Source organism: Corythoichthys intestinalis, chromosome 1 (genome assembly GCF_030265065.1).
Source record: "Corythoichthys intestinalis isolate RoL2023-P3 chromosome 1, ASM3026506v1, whole genome shotgun sequence".
Classification (NCBI taxonomy): Eukaryota; Metazoa; Chordata; class Actinopteri; order Syngnathiformes; family Syngnathidae; genus Corythoichthys; species Corythoichthys intestinalis.
Window position 1 is genome coordinate 39247232 of NC_080395.1, and position 19275 is coordinate 39266506.

The 19275-nt window shown below is 39.4% G+C and overlaps 1 protein-coding gene across 2 annotated transcripts in view; it reads left to right on the forward strand.

Annotated features, from left to right (window-relative positions):
* Positions 1 to 19275, forward strand: part of elp4 (elongator acetyltransferase complex subunit 4) — a 117047-nt gene that overhangs the window by 47863 nt on the left and 49909 nt on the right. For both annotated transcript variants that reach the window (XM_057839807.1, XM_057839818.1), the window contains one exon: positions 779 to 885. In XM_057839807.1, coding sequence (XP_057695790.1) covers positions 779 to 885 — 107 coding nt within the window. The remainder of the gene's footprint in view (positions 1 to 778; positions 886 to 19275) is intronic.

Consider the following 19275-nt stretch of genomic DNA (forward strand, 5'->3'; position numbering starts at 1 on the left):
GCTTGTGGATGGCTACCAAAAGCGCCTAATTGAAGTGAAAATGGCCAAGGGACATGTTACCAAATATTAGCGCTGCTGTATGTATATTTTTGACCCAGCAGATTTGATCACTTTTTTTCTGTTCACCCATAATAAAGTCATAAAAGAACCAAACTTCATGAATGTTTTTTGTGACAAAGAAGTGTCTGTTCCACTCACTCTGTCAGACAAAATCAGAGTTGTAGAAATAACTGGAAACTCAAGAGAGCCATGACATTATGTTCTTCACAAGTGTACGTAAACTTTTGACCACAACTGTACATAGCAAAAGTCCGATTGCTTAAATGCTTTAAAATGCTAACATTTTTTTATTTCACAGTGTTCTTAACAAATGGTTCAAACACATATTCCCACAAAAAAAAACGGCTAAATATACACATAAACTAAATAACGAATGCATTAAAAAAAAACATTAGCTCAAACAAAAACTTAGCCTATGTTGGTCTTATCAGGGAGCATCTGGATTCAGCCATGTGAAATGAGTTATGTCATATTCACTTTTGGCACTAGAGGGCAATGTATCCACCCAAAGCAATAAAACTAAATGCAAACATTTTCAAAACAAACCATTACAACGCCACTTTAATTAAACGAATACTTGAAGCATCAAAATTTAATTTGTATCTTTTCTCATCAAATTACTCGAGTTAATCGATTAATCGTTGCAGCACTAGTACAATGTTTTAAGTCTTTGTAAATTTAACAAAGATGCCATGAACCCTTGCTAAATCCCTCACAGGCCTGCTACACGTACGCCAGGTGCCTTACCTCAACTGTCTTGCAAGTCAACTGCCTGACCACAAGGACTTGGCCTTTAAACTCAAGAGGAAACAGTTCACCATTGAGGTATGTTGTCAAGGCCACTCTGTGATGCTTTATGTTACTGGAAACTCTTTTTCAAATGCTCTTAAATTATTGATTTTTTTTTTTTTATGCTAAGGTAATCTCATTTTAAAAATATTACATACAACAGACAGCAATCTGCATATGTACTGGATTTTCAACCATTATGGATAGGCCTGAAATAGACCCTACAGCAGAACTATCATCATCATCATCATGGATAGTTGTTTTTTTATAGGTTTTGAGGTATTCCAGCCAACTACAGCCATGAGGCGGAATACTCTCGAACTGATTGCCAGACAATCACAGGTGTATGTATTTTCTAACTTGCTAATTATTAATTGGCTCAAAACAACATTGACTATATTCTAAAGAATTAGCCGAGCTCAGACTGTCAACCTTTTGTTTGTTATTGGGTGACAAAACGAAAGGTGAAGTTATTGCACACTGTTGCAGCCTGTTGCTGCTACACTTAGCCAAAGTTGACTGCTAAAGAGTGTTAGTTTGTAACGTTTCATACTATTGAATAGAAATAAACCAGTTGTTGGTGTAATTTTTCACATTGTCTATTTCTATTCAGTAATGACTATCACCTTGAGATTTACTAGCAAACAATCCAGTGTGTAGTCCACTTCCATCTGTCCATCTTCTGAGCTGTACCCTCAACTGTCAACCATTAGAGTCCAAAAGTGCGTGACCTTTCTGCAGAACACAAGAACAATTGATAGTAGGGCTGGGTGATCTGTCCAAAAACAGATCCTGATTTATTTATTTTTGTTTTCATATCATTCAATCTCAATTCTTTTCATGATTTTTTTTTTTCAACTATTTTGGTTCTCTATTTTTTTAACTGGTAGATTTAAAGAATCTGCGATGAAAACATAAGAAACTAGAGCATCATTAAACATTAAATACGGAGTAAATGTTAACATTCATCTTGCAAACATTTAGTAAAAAGAAGAAAAGACACTACCACTTCAGAGATAATAAATACATTTCTAATTCATTAAAATATGGACCTTTTCCAGTAACTATATAAATGCACAAAGTCAATAATAATTCTAAACAATGCAGGAAACCCAGGGGAAACGGCACCCCATTTTTTCCCCCTGGCAACAAGAAATAACACTTTCCTAATGCAAGCAATAAAAAAAAAAATCTTTGAGTTGAACATACCTACCAAATATGAACAGAAGCACCTTATTTTACAAAAGTAGTAAATATTTTTGTGCCAACCAATCACCTGTATGAATCTGGTTATCTTGGTAATCACATGGTAATATTATAAATTCCAATGTATACCATTGTATTGTTAAGATCTCTTCCAACAGCCCTTATGTGGTTGAATTGGGGTTTGATAAATTATGATATTGTTGCCATTTTAAATGTTCCTGTGCTTGCTTATTGACTGGCAGTGTGGCACGTTGCAGTGACATTTGGAGAATAAGATGTGGGAAGAAAGAAGCAGCTTTATTGATATGACTTGTTTCTGGCAGCAAATGCTGATATAACTTGTTTTTTGTAGCGTACAAAGCACATATGTGATTTTTGTTATATTTCATGTCAACGAATAATCCAAGGCATTTGTATGTGAATTTTTATTTATTTTTTTTTAGACTGCGATGTTATTTTTTTGTCGTTATTTTTTTTTTTTTTTTTTTTAGCTCAAATGACGTCTTCCATTGAATGTCACCATTAGGCTTGTGCGCACTCGAAAAATGAAATATATTTTCCATTTTATTGCAAATCTGTAAATTTCTCTGTTATTCGTGTTCAGCATTACAGTTTACCTACCTCAAGTGTAATAAACCGCTTGAAAAACCATCAGCATTGGACAGTCTGAGGGATAATCTGGCAAACTAGTCAGTTTGCATCTAAATAGCCATATGTTCGATAAAAATGTCATGTCTGACCACCGAGATCGACCTAAATATTTTTTCCAATCTTCTATCTCGATTTCAAAATCATGCAGCCTCAGTTTGCAGAGGATTTAATGGCCTTCCATTTCAATATTCAGTTGGGTTTATGCTTTTTCATTTTCTACATGTCGTTCTATTGTCCTGGGTTGAACACTTTTTCTACTATTTCTACTTTGGCAGAGTTGCCTGTCACAGAACTACACACTCGGGAGGCAAATTAAGGGGCCCTCCTCTTAGCTCAGGCTCATGATTGGTCCTCATTACATTATCATTACCTTATCACACCCTCTGGTCCTTGGCTCTTTAGTGAGCCCTATTGTTTCATGTGGGGTGTAAGGGGGAGAAGACACACCAATTAACATTTCCCATAGCTTTACAGTAAACCCTTTCCCATTTTCTGCCAGCATTTACTATTCATTCTTTTAATTCTCTGATCTATACCCTTCCTCTCACCACATGAATTGTCCTCTCCAGTTTGGATTTATAAGGTCTGTAAAAATGAAGGTGGTTGTCCCCAATGGTCCTTCAATTAGACCTCTAGAATAGCGAGAGAGGGCAAATCCTACTTTAAAGCTGGATTGGGCAATTTTTTTCCAAAGTGGCCATCGATGTTTTCTCAGTTTTCACATGTTGACGTCCAATATATTCCATATTAATTCCGTTTCATGAAAGAAATTAATTGGTTTTAAATAAAAGGCTACTTATGTAGGTCTAGTAAGATCACATATTAAGACTGTGCTGCTACTAATAAACGTTAATTGGTAACAGTGTCATTGCTAAGTGGTATCAGTATCACAGTAGTCATTTGTGGCAGCCCTATTTTAAAGACTTTTTCAATGTATTGTTCATAGTTTCTTGATACAATCCCTGATAGAACGTGCCAAATAAAAGATTCAATACGGCCTATGGGGCATACTTTACCCAGGTCTGGATTGGAGCATCCCTTAGGTTTGAACCAATTTACTGTACCTCTATTTAAGGTCATATCCACATTACAATCAGAATGTAAATGATAATAATTTTCTTATGGCCTCTGATTAGCTATAGTCCCACCTGTCTTCAGCCCCTTGACTGATTACAGACAGATATGCATGTGCATAGTGATTATGAAAGAGTGCTTTTTTTTAATGTTCTTGTCATTTTAGACAACATTAGAATAGATTTCTGACTATAGAGTTGCTTTCATAATTTGTTTGACCAGTTGGTCTACTGCCTCAGTGGGCTGCTGATTGACACATGGATTGCATTTGGATTCTAAGCCCAGTGTCTGACGTGTGACACCTCTTACCATCCCTGCTAATCACCTCATTTACTCAAGCTCCACGACTTTTGTGCCTAGGGTCATATAATGCGGCATTGCGGCACCATCTAATCTATATAATTCACGATGGTTTATAAAAGCCTTTAGTCCTTCATGGTTTGTGGTTTTTAATTGACTGATTATTTAAAATCCAATTTTAATCATATTTGGGATAAATTTTCTGTGAATGACCTACAACGATTAAGATTGTAAGCACCTTTCCAGTCTGGTCAGGTAGATACCCGCCACGTCATGGAGTCATGCTTACTTCCTAAATGTTGTTTGACTCACATGTCCATCACGTTGACAGCACAGTTGTACTAAAAATGATGCTCGGTTGTATAAAATGGGTAGAATTAAATCTCGATTTGTCGATTGAACACATTTTAGTCTTTCTTCTGACAAACGCAAGCTTACAAGGTTCTGTTGGTTGTGTGATAAGGTTACCATGGTAGCTGCTGATTTGTCAGAGAGTTCAAACTCCGGTTGATGAGCAATTATTAGCCATGATGCCTGAAGACAGACTTAACCCATAGCCCTGTCTGAGCAGGTAGAGGAGGCTAGGTGTTTACAAGATTAACACATTCTCATACACGCATATGCAGACAGTTCTTCACCCCTTGCCCCCAAAGATATTGACATTCGTACGGTGGTCTCAGTCACACTCTGATTGAGAAACCAACAGGGAAAGTGAAGATGACTGACACCTTATTGAGCACGCATACTGTCTGTGTGAGATGTTTGTCTTTTGTGTCACTAGTTTCACAACACAAGATGCTTTAAGGATGAATCTCTTTTGTGGTATGCAGCTACATTTGCTTTTACCTTTGTTTGACCCTTTAAACTGACAGGCAACTTGCCTGTTAGGTACTGGGGTGCCAGAGGCAGGTCGTGGGGTCAAATACAGTGTAAGATGGGGATTTGTGTCAAATTAGTCTTCTGTTTGAGGCAATGTTTGAGGTGTCCGTTTCACTGACAAGCTTCATCACTTGTAGTCTGAAACATTGCTTTGAGGTTTTCACTGGTGGGATTTGTTTTCATTTTGATGAATTAAAGTGCTGGAATTATTCCTTGTGTATACTCTCAATGCCTCTTTTTGACATGTAAATAATTTCAACTTGCATGACTCACGGATGCATTTAAGAAATGGAAATTACAGCTAAAGACAAATTATTTCTTTTTCTTTTTTTTGCCTTTTACATGAATGTATATTGTCTCTGATGACAACACGGGGAACACAAGACAATAGCGGCAACCACAGACAACAATAAATAATAAAAGACACAGTCATATAATCTTATATTAATGTAAAAATAAATATTTACGACTAGTACAATGGCAACAAAGTACATGGGAACATGAAGCTCTCAGAAAGAAGTGCAGCTTTCATAAAATTGTCATTTGCAAGGACTTTGTGAAACAAGCAAAGCGTATGATTTTATGCGGCTCTTACTTCTGTTGTAATTGGTTGCAATCCCTGCGTAACATAGTTCTAGTCTCTATTCAATAGGATGACATTCTCCTACAAGCACTGTTCAAGCTGTTATTTGGATTTCATAATTGTCCTTTGTGCTTGAGAGTGAATAAAAGTATTTTTGCTGAGTCTAATAAATGTGAGCCAAAGTGATGAACTCATTACCCATTAATATACTGTAGTTTTTTTGTTTGTTTTTACCAAGGCATCTATTATTCATCGTAAGCCATCAAACATAAATGTCACCAAAGATTCCGAAATGCTCTAAAATATACTGCTCAATTGTGAAGGCTGGTTCTGTTTGATACAAAATAACTACAATTCCCTCATAGGAAATTATTCTATTATTTAAAGCTGGGTGAGTGCTTATTGTTTTTTGCAAGATCTACTTTTCAAGGAGACAACCTCATAACAGCATATGTTGGAACATAATTAACTATGTACATTTGAAGGGAACCTCGGACTTAAAGGCTTTATAAGCTCTAATAAGCCACAAGTGTTCTCTTTTACTAAAATGTTATTAGAAACACATAAAATATTGTCATTGATTTAAAAATCTATAATATTTAGTACATGGACGCTTCATGACGTAGTTTGTCACTCACTAGACGAACACTACCGGTGTTCTGCAATTCTTTCTACGCGGCGAAACGTCCAACACATGCGCTCATCGGTTAAAAGCGGCAAGTACTGTTGATTTGTTGACCACATTAGTCACGTAGCGTATTTAAACCACCCATATTTGATATTACTACGTTTATGTATTTTCTTAAGGCATCTTTAGTATGTTCTGTCTGTATGTATCTAAACAAAATAAGCTTAATGCGCTCGGTAGTACTTCGGGTGTAAAATTCGCCTCTTGTAGATGGTTCGCCGGTGTAACACATTTTGGCAGAACACCGGTTTTGTCATACTCTCGTCTCGTCTCATCCGGTCTTTCCTGTTAATTTTGCTTTTGCTGCTCGTTTTGTGAAATATCGACTGTGCTGTCATGAACAGATGACATGTTTATGTCGCTAGAGTCATACTCTTGAAGTACGGCAGCGTAACCCAGTGACGTCACTGCCCTGCGACGTCGACAACAATGGCTCCCTACTAGTTAAACTAATTTTACAAATTGTATAAAAACGAAAACATCAATTGGGGGTTTTAATATCAAATTATTTTAACTCATAATAATGGTTGTCTTTTAAGAACTACAAGTCTTTCCATCCATGGATCTCTTTAAAAAATATATATTTTCTTCCTTTTTTTTTCTTTTGATGCCGCGATCTACCCACACTAGCGTTGCGATCGACTGGTCTATTGCAATCGACATAATGAACACCCCTGATTTAAAGTACAAGACCTTTAGCCTTTGAATGGAAGAGCAATTAACTGTACTGCCTGTCCCTGTGTTGCTTGTATCGATCGATGAATAATGTTTTGTTTTGTTTTACATTATTAACTAATCTTAGGAGAATTTAAATGGAAATTGATAAGTTCCAATTTCCAGCGGCCACTCTTATGATCGCACGTGGCACTCTGCAGTACCATAGCACTCTGGTTTCTCTTTCTAGAAATTAAAGCTATTTCTTACTCTAAAATACCTATATCGTGTTGTTTCAAATTGCTACACATTGCTGTAAGCTGACAGGAACATCACACGGTTCTGCAGCAGTTTAGTGTATGTTTATTGAATAATATAAGATAAAACTTTGAAATGCTCCTGAAAGAATGTGAATATGCTAGTCATTATTGTCACTGGGCAACAACAAAGTTGCTAAGATGCTGATTAAGATGGGCAGATAATAATATTGCTGAGAAGAAAAGAACAGGTTCTCGAGTCGAAAGGAGGCATATAGAGTAGGTTAATGTTTCTTGGCATGTCCTCAAAACGTCTTTAAGATGGTAGCTGTGTGTACCCCCTCCCCATCGCAGCCTGTGGGTGCCGAGGGAAGGGTGTTAATGGACCTATGTGAGGAACAGAGCAAAGGCTTGGAGAAGAGGGAGGGTTTGTGGAGGCATAAGCGTTGAGGAGCAGTTAAGTGATTCTCAGGTCAAGTCTAATTAACATGAGGGCTTTTCCTTAGAGGCACCAAAATGTAATATTGAGAGAAAAATAATAAGAGATGGAAAGAAAAAAAATATGGTAAGCAGAAACTTAAACAGACTTGGTCCTCCAGGCTTGTTTTTGCGTTTTTTTTTTTGTTTTGTTTTGTTACATGCATACCCTTATACAGTATGCAGGCCGCATAGATCAATAAGACGTCAGGAGGCCTCTGTTAATCGTGCCTCATAATAACTGTTTAGGGTTTTTTTTGTGAGGGTCACAAAGGTCAGGTTTACTAGATGTCAATAAACTGGTACTACTTGTTCTGCGGTCATATTCCTGTGTTTCGCCTATGTCTCTCCTCAACAATCACAATCGGATGTGAATGGACCTTTAAAATAATATTCCCTGTGAATAATTTATTACTCCTGTCTTGGTTGCTCACCAGCCTCTGCCGCATTTTGGAATGGGGTGGGCTTATGGTTTGTGCATGTATGAGAAGGACAGGAAGCTCTGCATAGGCCAGCCAGTGGCACGCGATCGGACGCCTCAGCCGCAAAAATATTCACACCATACATCCGATGTGCATCTATTATTTAAGAAGAATTTTTTATCTATTCTGCAAATATGCATGCATTTGGAAAAGCCCAGCTTTGTAGGACTCTGCTGAGTTCTGTGTTTTCATGGGTCCAAACCTTATGGTTTTCGTTTGTTGGAAATAGTGCATAAAAAAACATATTATTATCCAAATACTTTACATTTTCTATTAAGGTTGAAGGTTATGTAGAATAGTAGTTGGATTAGTAATTAGAACAAAAGGGCGGGTTTAACACATCGATGTTGAATTTTAGTGATTACCTTTAAAAAAAACAATCTAGTACAATTTTGTTTTACTTTAAAACATCCAGAGAGGCTGGTTGATATTTCGCAGTTATGGTGGCAGTATAGTCAACACTAAGTAAGAACATATCTGGTTTCTTGCCAAATCTGCTGCCTTCTGTAATAAATCAACAGAAAGCCAAAACATTGTGGCTCACAAAGGGACAGCGTTAAAGCAAAACAAAAGCGGGCATATTTGCTCCTCCTGCCAGACTGTGTAAGAGTGTGGTCTGCATCAACTCGCCCTGGAAGTGAAGCTGTTTCATCGGTGAGCAGTGAACCCTTAACATGGTCCATGCACCACTCAGGCCCCATCAGACCAGACTGGCCACACTAGGCTCAGTGCTGATTAAAGTAGCCTTACTTGTCTTCAGCTTCTATTAAAAGAAGTTCGAGGCTAGACAAGACTGTAACTTGCATGCCACCCTGGGTCTCGCAATACTATAGGCTATTTGTAAGTGTGCAGCGGGGGCTTGCCATTAGCATAATGGTAGTGACTGGGGAATCATATCCTCTAGTGGTAAAGCAGGTCCTCGTCAGATTTTGGGCTTCTGAATAATGATATGATTTAGTTCCTCAGCTTTATAAAATAGCAATTTTGCCTTGGGTCTTTGCCCTTTCTTGAATGGGTCTTAAAGCTTTGATAAAACGTGCATATCTGTCCTCTTTAAATAACTCTTCCAATAAAAATGCTTAAATGAATACCGAAATGTTTATATTTACATGCTCACTCCGTAATATCTGATCAGTTGAGAAATAATCCAAGATAATCATTAATTTAAGAAAAAAAAAAGTGAGATAGAAAAACAAAACAGAAACATGTACAATTGTGCATTACACATCATACACCACTACCTGGTACGGAAGTTGAACATTCTGCAATTCACGTAGATCTGTGTCACCCTGCCTACTCAGTAGTGAAATTATTCCATAGAATAGTTGCCTCAATAAATTCACCCAAAATTACTTTTGTGAATTAATCATGATAATCTCTAACGTGCAAAGAAAATGAAATTTGCCATCATGGGCACAAAGTTTTGTGGTCAGAGGTTCAAAGGTGGAATGTTGATCCAGAGCAGGAGCATCAAACTCAGTAAAAGCTCTCTGCTTGGCTCCTAAAAATAACTTTCCCACAGTCTCACGCTTGGTGTCCTGGAAGGGGAGGGCGGTCAAGAGGCGGAGTCCGTATTAGCTGTGTTGCTTTTGAATTTAATTACTCTATGGCGAACTGTCTTTTGTTAATAAAAAGATTTTGCAAGATCCAGCAAAACAAAAAAAAACTAACAAAACAGACGTGTTTTTACCTTTCCATTGTCCCAAAATCCCTACGTTTATTCAGGTCATGTTGCAATGGTTTAGTACTGTTCACTTAGGTAGGGTAGGGTGGAGTTAAACATCGGTTATATGACTAGTTAAAAGCTAATCTTATGGTGTAATGCATTTGTGTGGAATGGGAAGAAAATCAAAAAAGTGTCCCTTAGGAAATGCAGTTAATCGTGACACTCCGTCAATGCTATGATGCCATGATAAAAAAAAATTGACACAGCTATCAATCACAATAGCATCACTATACAAGCCAGATAAGGAATGGAAGCAGTAAAAGCAGACTGAATCATTTGATGCAAATCAAAAGCTTATAAGAATGCTTGAAAAAGGGACAACAGTGATTAGTTTTCTTCAATCTTTGGGTATTTGTTAGCACGCCAAATGATTAATTTTTGGTTCAAGAAGACAACTTTGTCAAGGGCTAAAAAAATATCCAAATTAATCTTGATGTTAATGTTTGGTTAGATTAAAACACAAATAGAACACAAATAGAATTTTCTCTGTGTGTTGCCTTAATCCGGCAGTTGCGCCACAAAAAACTGCTTAGTCAGTGTTCACTTAGTCTTTTTCTACCTTCTCTCAGCGTTCTGCGCTCTCTCTTGATGAAAACAAATTGGGTCTCTTGATTCTCTCTTTATCTCTAAACACACTATAATAGCATTTGTTTCAACTAATCACAGGACCTACTTAACCCCTGCAGCTGTGAATATGGTTCTATTTAAAAAGGATTCACACAACAGTCAACACAGAGTTGTTTAAAGCGTTGTCAGCAACTGAGAGATGTCTGCTGGCGGCTGAATGTAGTGGCGCTCATGAATTTTATGAGGGCAAGTGTCCCTGTCCTTCAGAGTTCACAGGTGTCTATTGAAAGGCCAAGCCAGAGGATGGAGGATAGTTAGGCCGTGTATAGAAGCCTGAATAGACTTTAATTACACTCCGTCGAGAAGTCAGTGAGCCACACGAAAGACAAGTCTGCACTTCAAAGGACAAGTTAGAGGGCAAGATGACGACACCTTATGAAAAAATGTGAGCCCTTCCACAACCGTGTGATGCTTCATCTTTGTGTTTAGCCAGCAAAAAAATAGGAACATGATTCTTCTTTTTGAGAACTATCTGTCAAACCTTTATCACCTATGCATGAAGTTGGGGGAGACTCCGTGTGGGAGAATACTCCAGTGTGTGGCTTAACCAAACTCCCCTTTTGTCTCGAACAATGATGAGTGATGATGAGTGACAGGGGTGTTAGGAGCAGGATCTGGTGAACAGAATGTGCCTATAGTGCTCACCCAATCTCACACAAAAGGTCAAATCGGAGGCAAGCTTCGAATGCACTGTATTCACCATCTTTGGGTCTCATTGCTCATATATTGCAACTTAACACCACTAGATTCTTTAAAGATATCCTTTTGATAAGTACATCAAAAGTATTGTAACAGTAAAGCAGTTTTTAGCATTGACACAATTTATTTATAGGTATTCACAGTACATTTAAATCAAGCAACTTGTGCAGTATTTACTCTGATTAAAGAACACATGGACTTGGATATGATGACTCCTCATTGTGAGCTAACACCATTAAATATTTTGATTGGTTCAGTGGTATGAAAACGTTTGGGCACCCCTGATAATTCTCAAGATTTTTTTTCATTAATAATTGGTTGTACATTTCAGCAATTTCAGTTAAGTATACAACAACATACAATTAGCAGGCACTGTAATATTTGAGAAGTAGAAAAGGTTTATAAAACTTAAGGGAAGTATGCATTAATTATTCAAATAAAAGAAGTCAGGTACATAAATTGGGGCACACCAACAGAAAAATTACATTAATATTGAGTAGATCCTCCTTTTGCAATAATAACAGCCTCTAAATGCTTTCTACAGCTTCCAGTGAGGGTCTGGATTCTGGTTGAAAGTATTTGGACCATTCTGAGCATGGACAGCCCGCTTTAAATCACACCACTGGTTTTCAATAATATTCAATCCTGAGGAATGAGATGGCCATTCTAGAGGGTTGTACGTTTTCCTCTCCATGAATGCCTTTGTAGATTTTAAGCTGTTTTTAGCGTTGTTTTCTTGAAATATCCAGCCCCTGCGTAAGTTGTGACCTTCAACTTAAACACCATTGCCAGTACCTGGACTTGAGACGATGCCCCACAACATAATGGAACAACCACCAAATTTTGCTGTGGGTAGCAAACGTTTGTCTTGGAATGCTGTGCTCTTTATGCTCCATGCCTACAACCGCTTTTGTCCAAATAACTCAATTGTAGTTAGCCAACAGTACCGTATTACAAAAGAAGTCCAAATGGCATACTTCAACTGACTCTGTGGCACGTGCGTAGAACAATGAACAATGGCACCATCTGCTACAACTAGGGATCTTTCACTCAAAAAAACGATCCTATTCATATCTTGATTCACAGCCTTCGGTCCCGTTCAGGGACTGTCACATGATAGAGTAAACTGAAATAGCTGATCCATACAACCAATGATTTACAAACAATACATTTAAAATTATTAGGGGTGCCCAAACTTTATCATACCACTGTATATACACTCAGGTGTGCCCAAATAATACAAATAGACACATTAAAAACCACTTTTCATTTAGACTACAGTAGCATTTGAAGGAATCTGACCTTATAGCCAGATTGCTGGAATCACGCCAGCCGAACAGCCCATGGCTCCAACGACCTGGGCCGGTGAGACCTGACAACCCGGCCAAAAGGCCAAACTCCGCGCGTTCACCTAAGTCTTAATCTCTTGTACTGACTCCATTTTGAAAGCTGGAAAAGGCTTTGAAGCACAAGTTGAGAATTTATTCAGGTCAACAGCAATCATACAGCTCAGAGGGACTATATGGATCCATAATATACAGAGGGAATATATAGATACAGTGTGGCAAATAAGTATTTAGTCAACCACCAATTGTGCAAGTTCTCCTACTTGAAAAGTTTAGAGAGGCCTGTAATTGTCAACATGGGTAAACCTCAACTATGAGAGACAGAATGTGGGGGAAAAAAACAGAAAATCATTTTGTTGTTGATTGTTTGATTTTTAAAGAATTTATTTCCAAATTAGAATGGAAAATAAGTATTTGGTCACTTGCAAACAAGCAAGATTTCTGGCTGTCAAAGAGGTCTAACTTCTAACGAGGTCTAACAAGGCTCCACTGGTTACCTGTATTAATGGCACCTGTTTTGACTCATTATCGGTATAAAAGACACCTGTCCACAACTTCAGTCAGTCACATTCCAAACTCCACTATGGCCAAGACCAAAGAGTTGTCGAAGGACACCAGAGACAAAATTGTAGAACTGCACCAGGCTGGGAAGACTGAATCTGCAATGGCTAAAACGCTTGGTGTAAAGAAATATACTGTGGGAGCAATTATTAGAAAATGGAAGACATACAAGATCACTGATAATCTCCCTCGGTCTGGGGCTCCATGCAAGATCTCACCCCGTGGCGTCAAAATGATAACAAGAACGGTGAGCAAAAATCCCAGAACCACACAGGGTGACCTAGTGAATGACCTACAGAGAGCTGGGACCACAGTAACAAAGGCTGCTATCAGTAACACAATGCGCCGCCAGGGACTCAAATCCTGCACTGCCAGACGTGTCCCCCTGCTGAAGCCAGTACACGTCCAGGCCCATCTGGGGTTCGCTAGAGAGCATTTGGATGATCCAGAAGAGGACTGGGAGACTGTGTTATGGTTAGATGAAACCAAAATAAAACCTTTTGGTAGAAACACAGGTTCTCGTGTTTGGAGGAGAAAGAATACTGAATTGCATCCGAAGAACACCATACCCACTGTGAAGCATGGGGGTGGAAACATCATGCTCTGGGGTTGTTTTTCTGCAAAGGGACCAGGCAACTGATCTGTGTAAAGCAAAGAATGAATGGGGCCATGTATTGAGAGATTTTGGGTGAAAATGTCATTCCATCAGCAAGGGCATTGAAGATGAGACGTGGCTGGGTCTTTCAGTATGACAAGGATCCCAAACACACAGCCAGGGCAACAAAGGAATGGCTTTGTAAGAAGCATTTCAAGGTCCTGGAGTGGCCTAGCCAGTCTCCAGATCTCAACCCCATAGAAAATCTGTGGAGGGAGTTGAAAGTCCCTGTTGCCCAACGGCAGCCCCAAAAGATCACTGCTCTAGAGGAGAGCTGCATGGAGGAATGGGCCAAAATACCAGCAACAGTGTGTGAAAAGCTTGTGAAGAGTTACAGAAAATGTTTGCCGTCCGTTATTGCCAACAAAGGGTACATACCAAAGTATTGAAATGAACTTTTGGTATTGACCAAATACTTATTTTCCACCATGATTTGGGAATAAATTCTTTAAAAATTAAACAATGGGATTTTTCTGGGGTTTTTTTTCCACAATCTGTCTCTCATGGTTGAGGTTTACCCATGTTGACTATTACAGGCCTCTCTAATATTTTCAAGTGGGAGAACTTGCACAATTAGTGGTTGACTAAATACTTATTCGCCCCACTCTAAATAACATATTTATATATACAAATATATGGTAAGTTCTATCGATTAGTCGGCGGTTTGTGGAATGATGATGGTTTTACTCTGTTTTAAATAAATGTGGGAGAAGAGCGAGCCTAGGCCCTAGGCCAACCAAGGTATGCATTTTGGGTTTTTTTCCCCAATATTATTTACTTACTGTATTTAATTCCTTGTTGTCACTGATTCATGTAGTTGTTTTCGAGCATTTGAGTTTAATATGTTCTGTGACTGTAAATGAACACATCTTTTACTTTCCCACCGTAATATTATGTGAAATCTCATGCCATATCCTACCCATAAATTCACCTGGTGTCGATGATGCTGCAGGAGCAATTTTTAGGACCGAATGATGGGAACGAACTAGGACTCTGCAGGGTTCTGCAACTAGTTGTTATGAGTGGTTGACAGTTGGCATCTAGTTTTGCTATAATTTGACATTTAAAAATCAGTGGTGTTGTAATGCTGATGATAAAATATAATGCCCAATCAAAAATGCCATGTCATGTCAAATAATCTGTCAAAATAAAAGGGCATTTACCCGGTACAAAGCAAGAGCTAGCTAGCTGCCATTAAGATGTGCCAACACAGTTTTACAAAAATACTTGATTATATTCGTAATACATAAAGATGCACGCTAAAATCGGTTACCAATAACTATCGGCCGATAATGGCAATTATGACGTCACACAGATAATCCAGATAAAAAAAAAAATTCAACCGATAATGCAATCCGATAGTTATATACAGTACTTTATTTAGCCTCCAAATGTGCGCAACGGAAGAATTCTTCACCGCCGCCTCCTCAACCCCTCCCCTCTCTGAAGCCCCTGAGGGAGGAGGGGTTGAGGAGGCGGAGTTACACAACAAGAAGCAGTTGTAGATCATGGCGGCTGTTACTAGCGTGGCTGGATTTATCGTGCGGTAAAAAAAAAAAAAAAAACGATGCTCTCGCTATCTGCAAAACATGCACTGCAGAAGTTCCACGAAGCGGAAAGAAAGCGTCCTCATTCAACACCACTAACCCAGCAGCCATTTAAAACTGCATCACAAAGATTTTTGGAACAAATACGAGGCTGCTGCTAGCGGGAATGCTAAAGCTATTGTAAACACAAACTAAGCTAAGCTACAGGGCTTGTGACGATACAGAGACACTGCGGCCTTCCCGGAGTCGGGTTGTTTGGGAATGCAGCCCAAAGCGGGTGGTAAACTCCCATCTAAGGCTAAGCACCGGCACGAGACCAATGGCCGACAAGTAGCCGTCTTCCGACAGAGCCCGCCGCTCTGGCCGGTCCGGCAGGCAGCCGCTGCCTTGCCCTAGGTGGAGCGGGCCGAGCCCAGTTGCCCGGCGGTGGGACCTCCGGCGAACACCCCGGTTTCTCGAGCGTTCCCCCACAGCGCGAGGAACGCGAGGGCGCACCTCCGTCCGGAGCAGAGTCAGGCCCCGAATACGCCGCGGCGAGCCAGCCGGGGCGTGCGGGCATCCAGTACGAACGTACCTGCCGTCACCACTCATCTCCGGTTCAATATATCGAGCATCACGGCCAGACAGAGGCCTGGCGCGGGTGCTAATTTGGAGGCCGGACGGACTGAAGAGCACAGCCAGGAGGGGATTCCGGATGTGAGACATTTTTTTACTGAAGTGACCTGAGAGCCCAAGCCCCGGATAAAAAAAATATTCCAGTTTATACGACCACCATTCTTCGTGAAAAACATGCCGATCACATCAGTTTCACCAGGGACATTTGGACAAGTTTTGTCAAGTAAGCATGCTTATCATGACGGCACAGTAGTTAGATAATAATTGTAACTAAAGATGCACCGATACCGATACTAGTATCGGCAGGGGGCGCCGATCCGGCCCGAAATGGTGGTATCGGCGAGTACCAACAAAGACTGTGCCGATACCATTTACCAGTCCATTATTATAACGTTTGACCGCAGTCTTTTTTTTCTCCTGGCGCTCACTACACTCTGTCTCTGTGTTGTGTGATGACACGTGAACACCAAGCAGCTATCGCTATTGGCCTGCTCCAGACCAATGAGAACTCCCGACCAATGGCAAGGGCGCTTTTTCATATGAAGGAAAAATAAACCAGGATAAATGGCTGCGCTCGGGAAATATTTCAAAATACAAATCCCGTCGATTAAAATCAATGGCTGCATGCAAGATTTGCGGCCTGAAAGTTTTGAGATGTGGAGTTAAATCGGCCAGTTTCAATACCTCGAACCTAATAAAACATTTGAAGACGAAACGTGAACGAACACAACGAGTTTGAGCCAGCAACAGCAGGACTGCTATCCAGAGGAAGGGCGCTGGACCGGCGCAACAGTCTCTGGTCAGTTCACTACGTCTACTTTACTTTTGTGTTTTACTGAAGGAAATGCCGCAGTAATTTGGGAACTGTTTCCAAAGTAGGGTTGTCACCTTTCAGAAATAGAAATAAGGGACTTCCCCCTCACGAAAAAAAGGAGGCTAATAGAGAGACAGGATGCTGTTGTCAATTATTATTACTTATAATTGTTAGCGTCCGCAAATGCGGAAACAAGGTTGGACCTCGAAGCGGACAACAAGCGGGGGATACATACAAGGGTTTAATGATTGCAAACAAAAAAATAACGCGATCGCGGGATAGTAGAAATAACAAAAGGAGTCCGTGACAGCAGGTCGACGGAGCTCAATACTACAAACTCGAAGGTTAACTAAGACGATAGGCAGCGAGCCAAAAAGCCAAAATAAAAAACACTCAAATACCTGCACAGGGTAGAGGTTACAAACGAGTGCAGCACACTAACAGAAAACACCCAATGCAGGGGCGTAACAAGCAAATGTAGCAAGACTATAGTGCGAGATGTCAAATGGCGATCAGCAAGGCAAATATCTCGGCAGCCTTCTCTGAGATCACCCGTGCTTAAATGCTGCGTTGATGAGCCTGCATTGCATTCAGGTGCGACATCAGGAACGCCCCCACTAACAGCCCAGCAACAAAACACAATCTAACCAGCAGCAGAATGTGACAATAACTTCATGAAAGTTGCACTGTTTGGCCTTTGAGAGGTTTAAAAAAGTTTACTCAGTTCATTCAGTTTATTATTATGAATTTATTTTTACTTTCTTACTGTTGGGTTAGTATTATACTTTGTACTAGTCTTTTTCCTATTTTGCAAAGGGAAGCAACAGCCTGACAAAGCCTTGATAGCAATGATTTCACATCCAATTATGTAGCTCTTTGGGGGAGAAAAAAAAAGTTTAAAAATAAAAAAATTGAAAAAAAGATAGATAGATAGATATATATATATATATATACATATAAACGGGGTGGTATCGGTATGGTATCGGTATCGGCCGATACTGCACAGCCAGGTATCAGTATCGGGGCCAAAAAAATGGTATCGGTGCAACACTAATTGTAACATGCACCATACCACACAAAGAAGTCAGCCAGTCAGTAATGCATTCAGTACGCTGTAAATGTGTGACGTCTTAATCAGATAATTCTTCTTAAATCTAGTCAAATAATTTTCCCCATTTTGTTCTGAGTGTTAAAGACTAGTTAACAGATGAATGCGCCAAATTATTCCACTTACTTGAAGTAAATACAGTGGTACCTCTACATACGAACTTAATTCGTTCCAGGACCTTGTTTGTAAGTCGAAATGGTCATATGTCAAGCAGGATTTTCCCATAAGAATACATTATAATTCCATTAATTCATTCCACAGCCCAAAAACCTACACTAAATCCTTAATAAATACTGCTGGCACAATTTCAAATGGCAATTACAGATAGCAAAACACATTAATTATAAATAAAAATCGCAATAATAATTCCTGAAAGTAATGAAAGTAATGTGGTGGCCGTTTTTTTCTGTACTTAAACGCTCCACGTGACTGACATGACACAGAGAGGAGCGGTGCGGTTGAGTTTACTTTCGCTTTTAATGTTTTCTTGAGTACACAGTCAATTACGGTGGATAGCAGGCGTTTTGTGTTGGATAAGTTCTGAAATAAATGATGAAAACCTGACAAGTCTGGCGATTTCTTAGGCGATGTAACCACAATATTAATTGTCAACTTGACTTATAAAGACTGGCGAACAGTGGTGGGAGGAGGACCGTGGAGATGTATTGTTTAGCCAGTTCACTGATGCGCACCCCACGCTCGTATTTCTTTATAATTTGCATCTTCGAAGGTAAGGTTCACCTTTTTCCGTGTTTCACCACCTTCCAACCTTTTTGAAACCTATGTTGATTTCTGTCACAAGAAAGTCAGCTGTGCGTACGTCTGCGGTGCTGTCATGTCATATTTCGAGCATGTCGTCAGATGTAGAAACAAATGGCGAGTCAAATTTTACGTTGGATGTCGAAAAGGTCGTGTGTCAAAGCGTTCGGATGTCGAGGTACCACCGTATTGCCATTTTTCTCATTAAGCCCATACATCTAAAAAAAATGGTAATTTTTCACCTAAATCAAGAAAAGTTTTTTGTAGGATTAAGTATAATAATTTAGTGCTTAAAATAAGGCTGTTAATCTTATTTTCAGCTAGCTATTTTTCTTCAAGAAATTGGAGTGAAATATACTTGAGGTGCTGGCATATAATTTCACTTATTTGCAAATAGATTTACCCTGAAAACAAGGTAATTTAACTAGTTTTAAGGAGGTGTTTTTGTTTTTTGTTTTTGTTTTTTTGCAGTGTAGTAATGTTATATGTTAGGAACGGCTTACTTTTAAAGGCATTTTTGTGCAACTTAGGTATTTAAGTAAGTAATGGTTGCCAAAAGTTTACCATTACACAATGTCAGACAATCGGTCGGCCGTGGCACAGTTGATAGCTTGAGTTGTCCTGGTACCGAAGGGTTAGCGGTTCGATTCCCGGCTATGACTGCCCACTGTCGAAGTGCCCTTGGGCAAGGCACTGAACCCTAACTTGCCCCCAATAG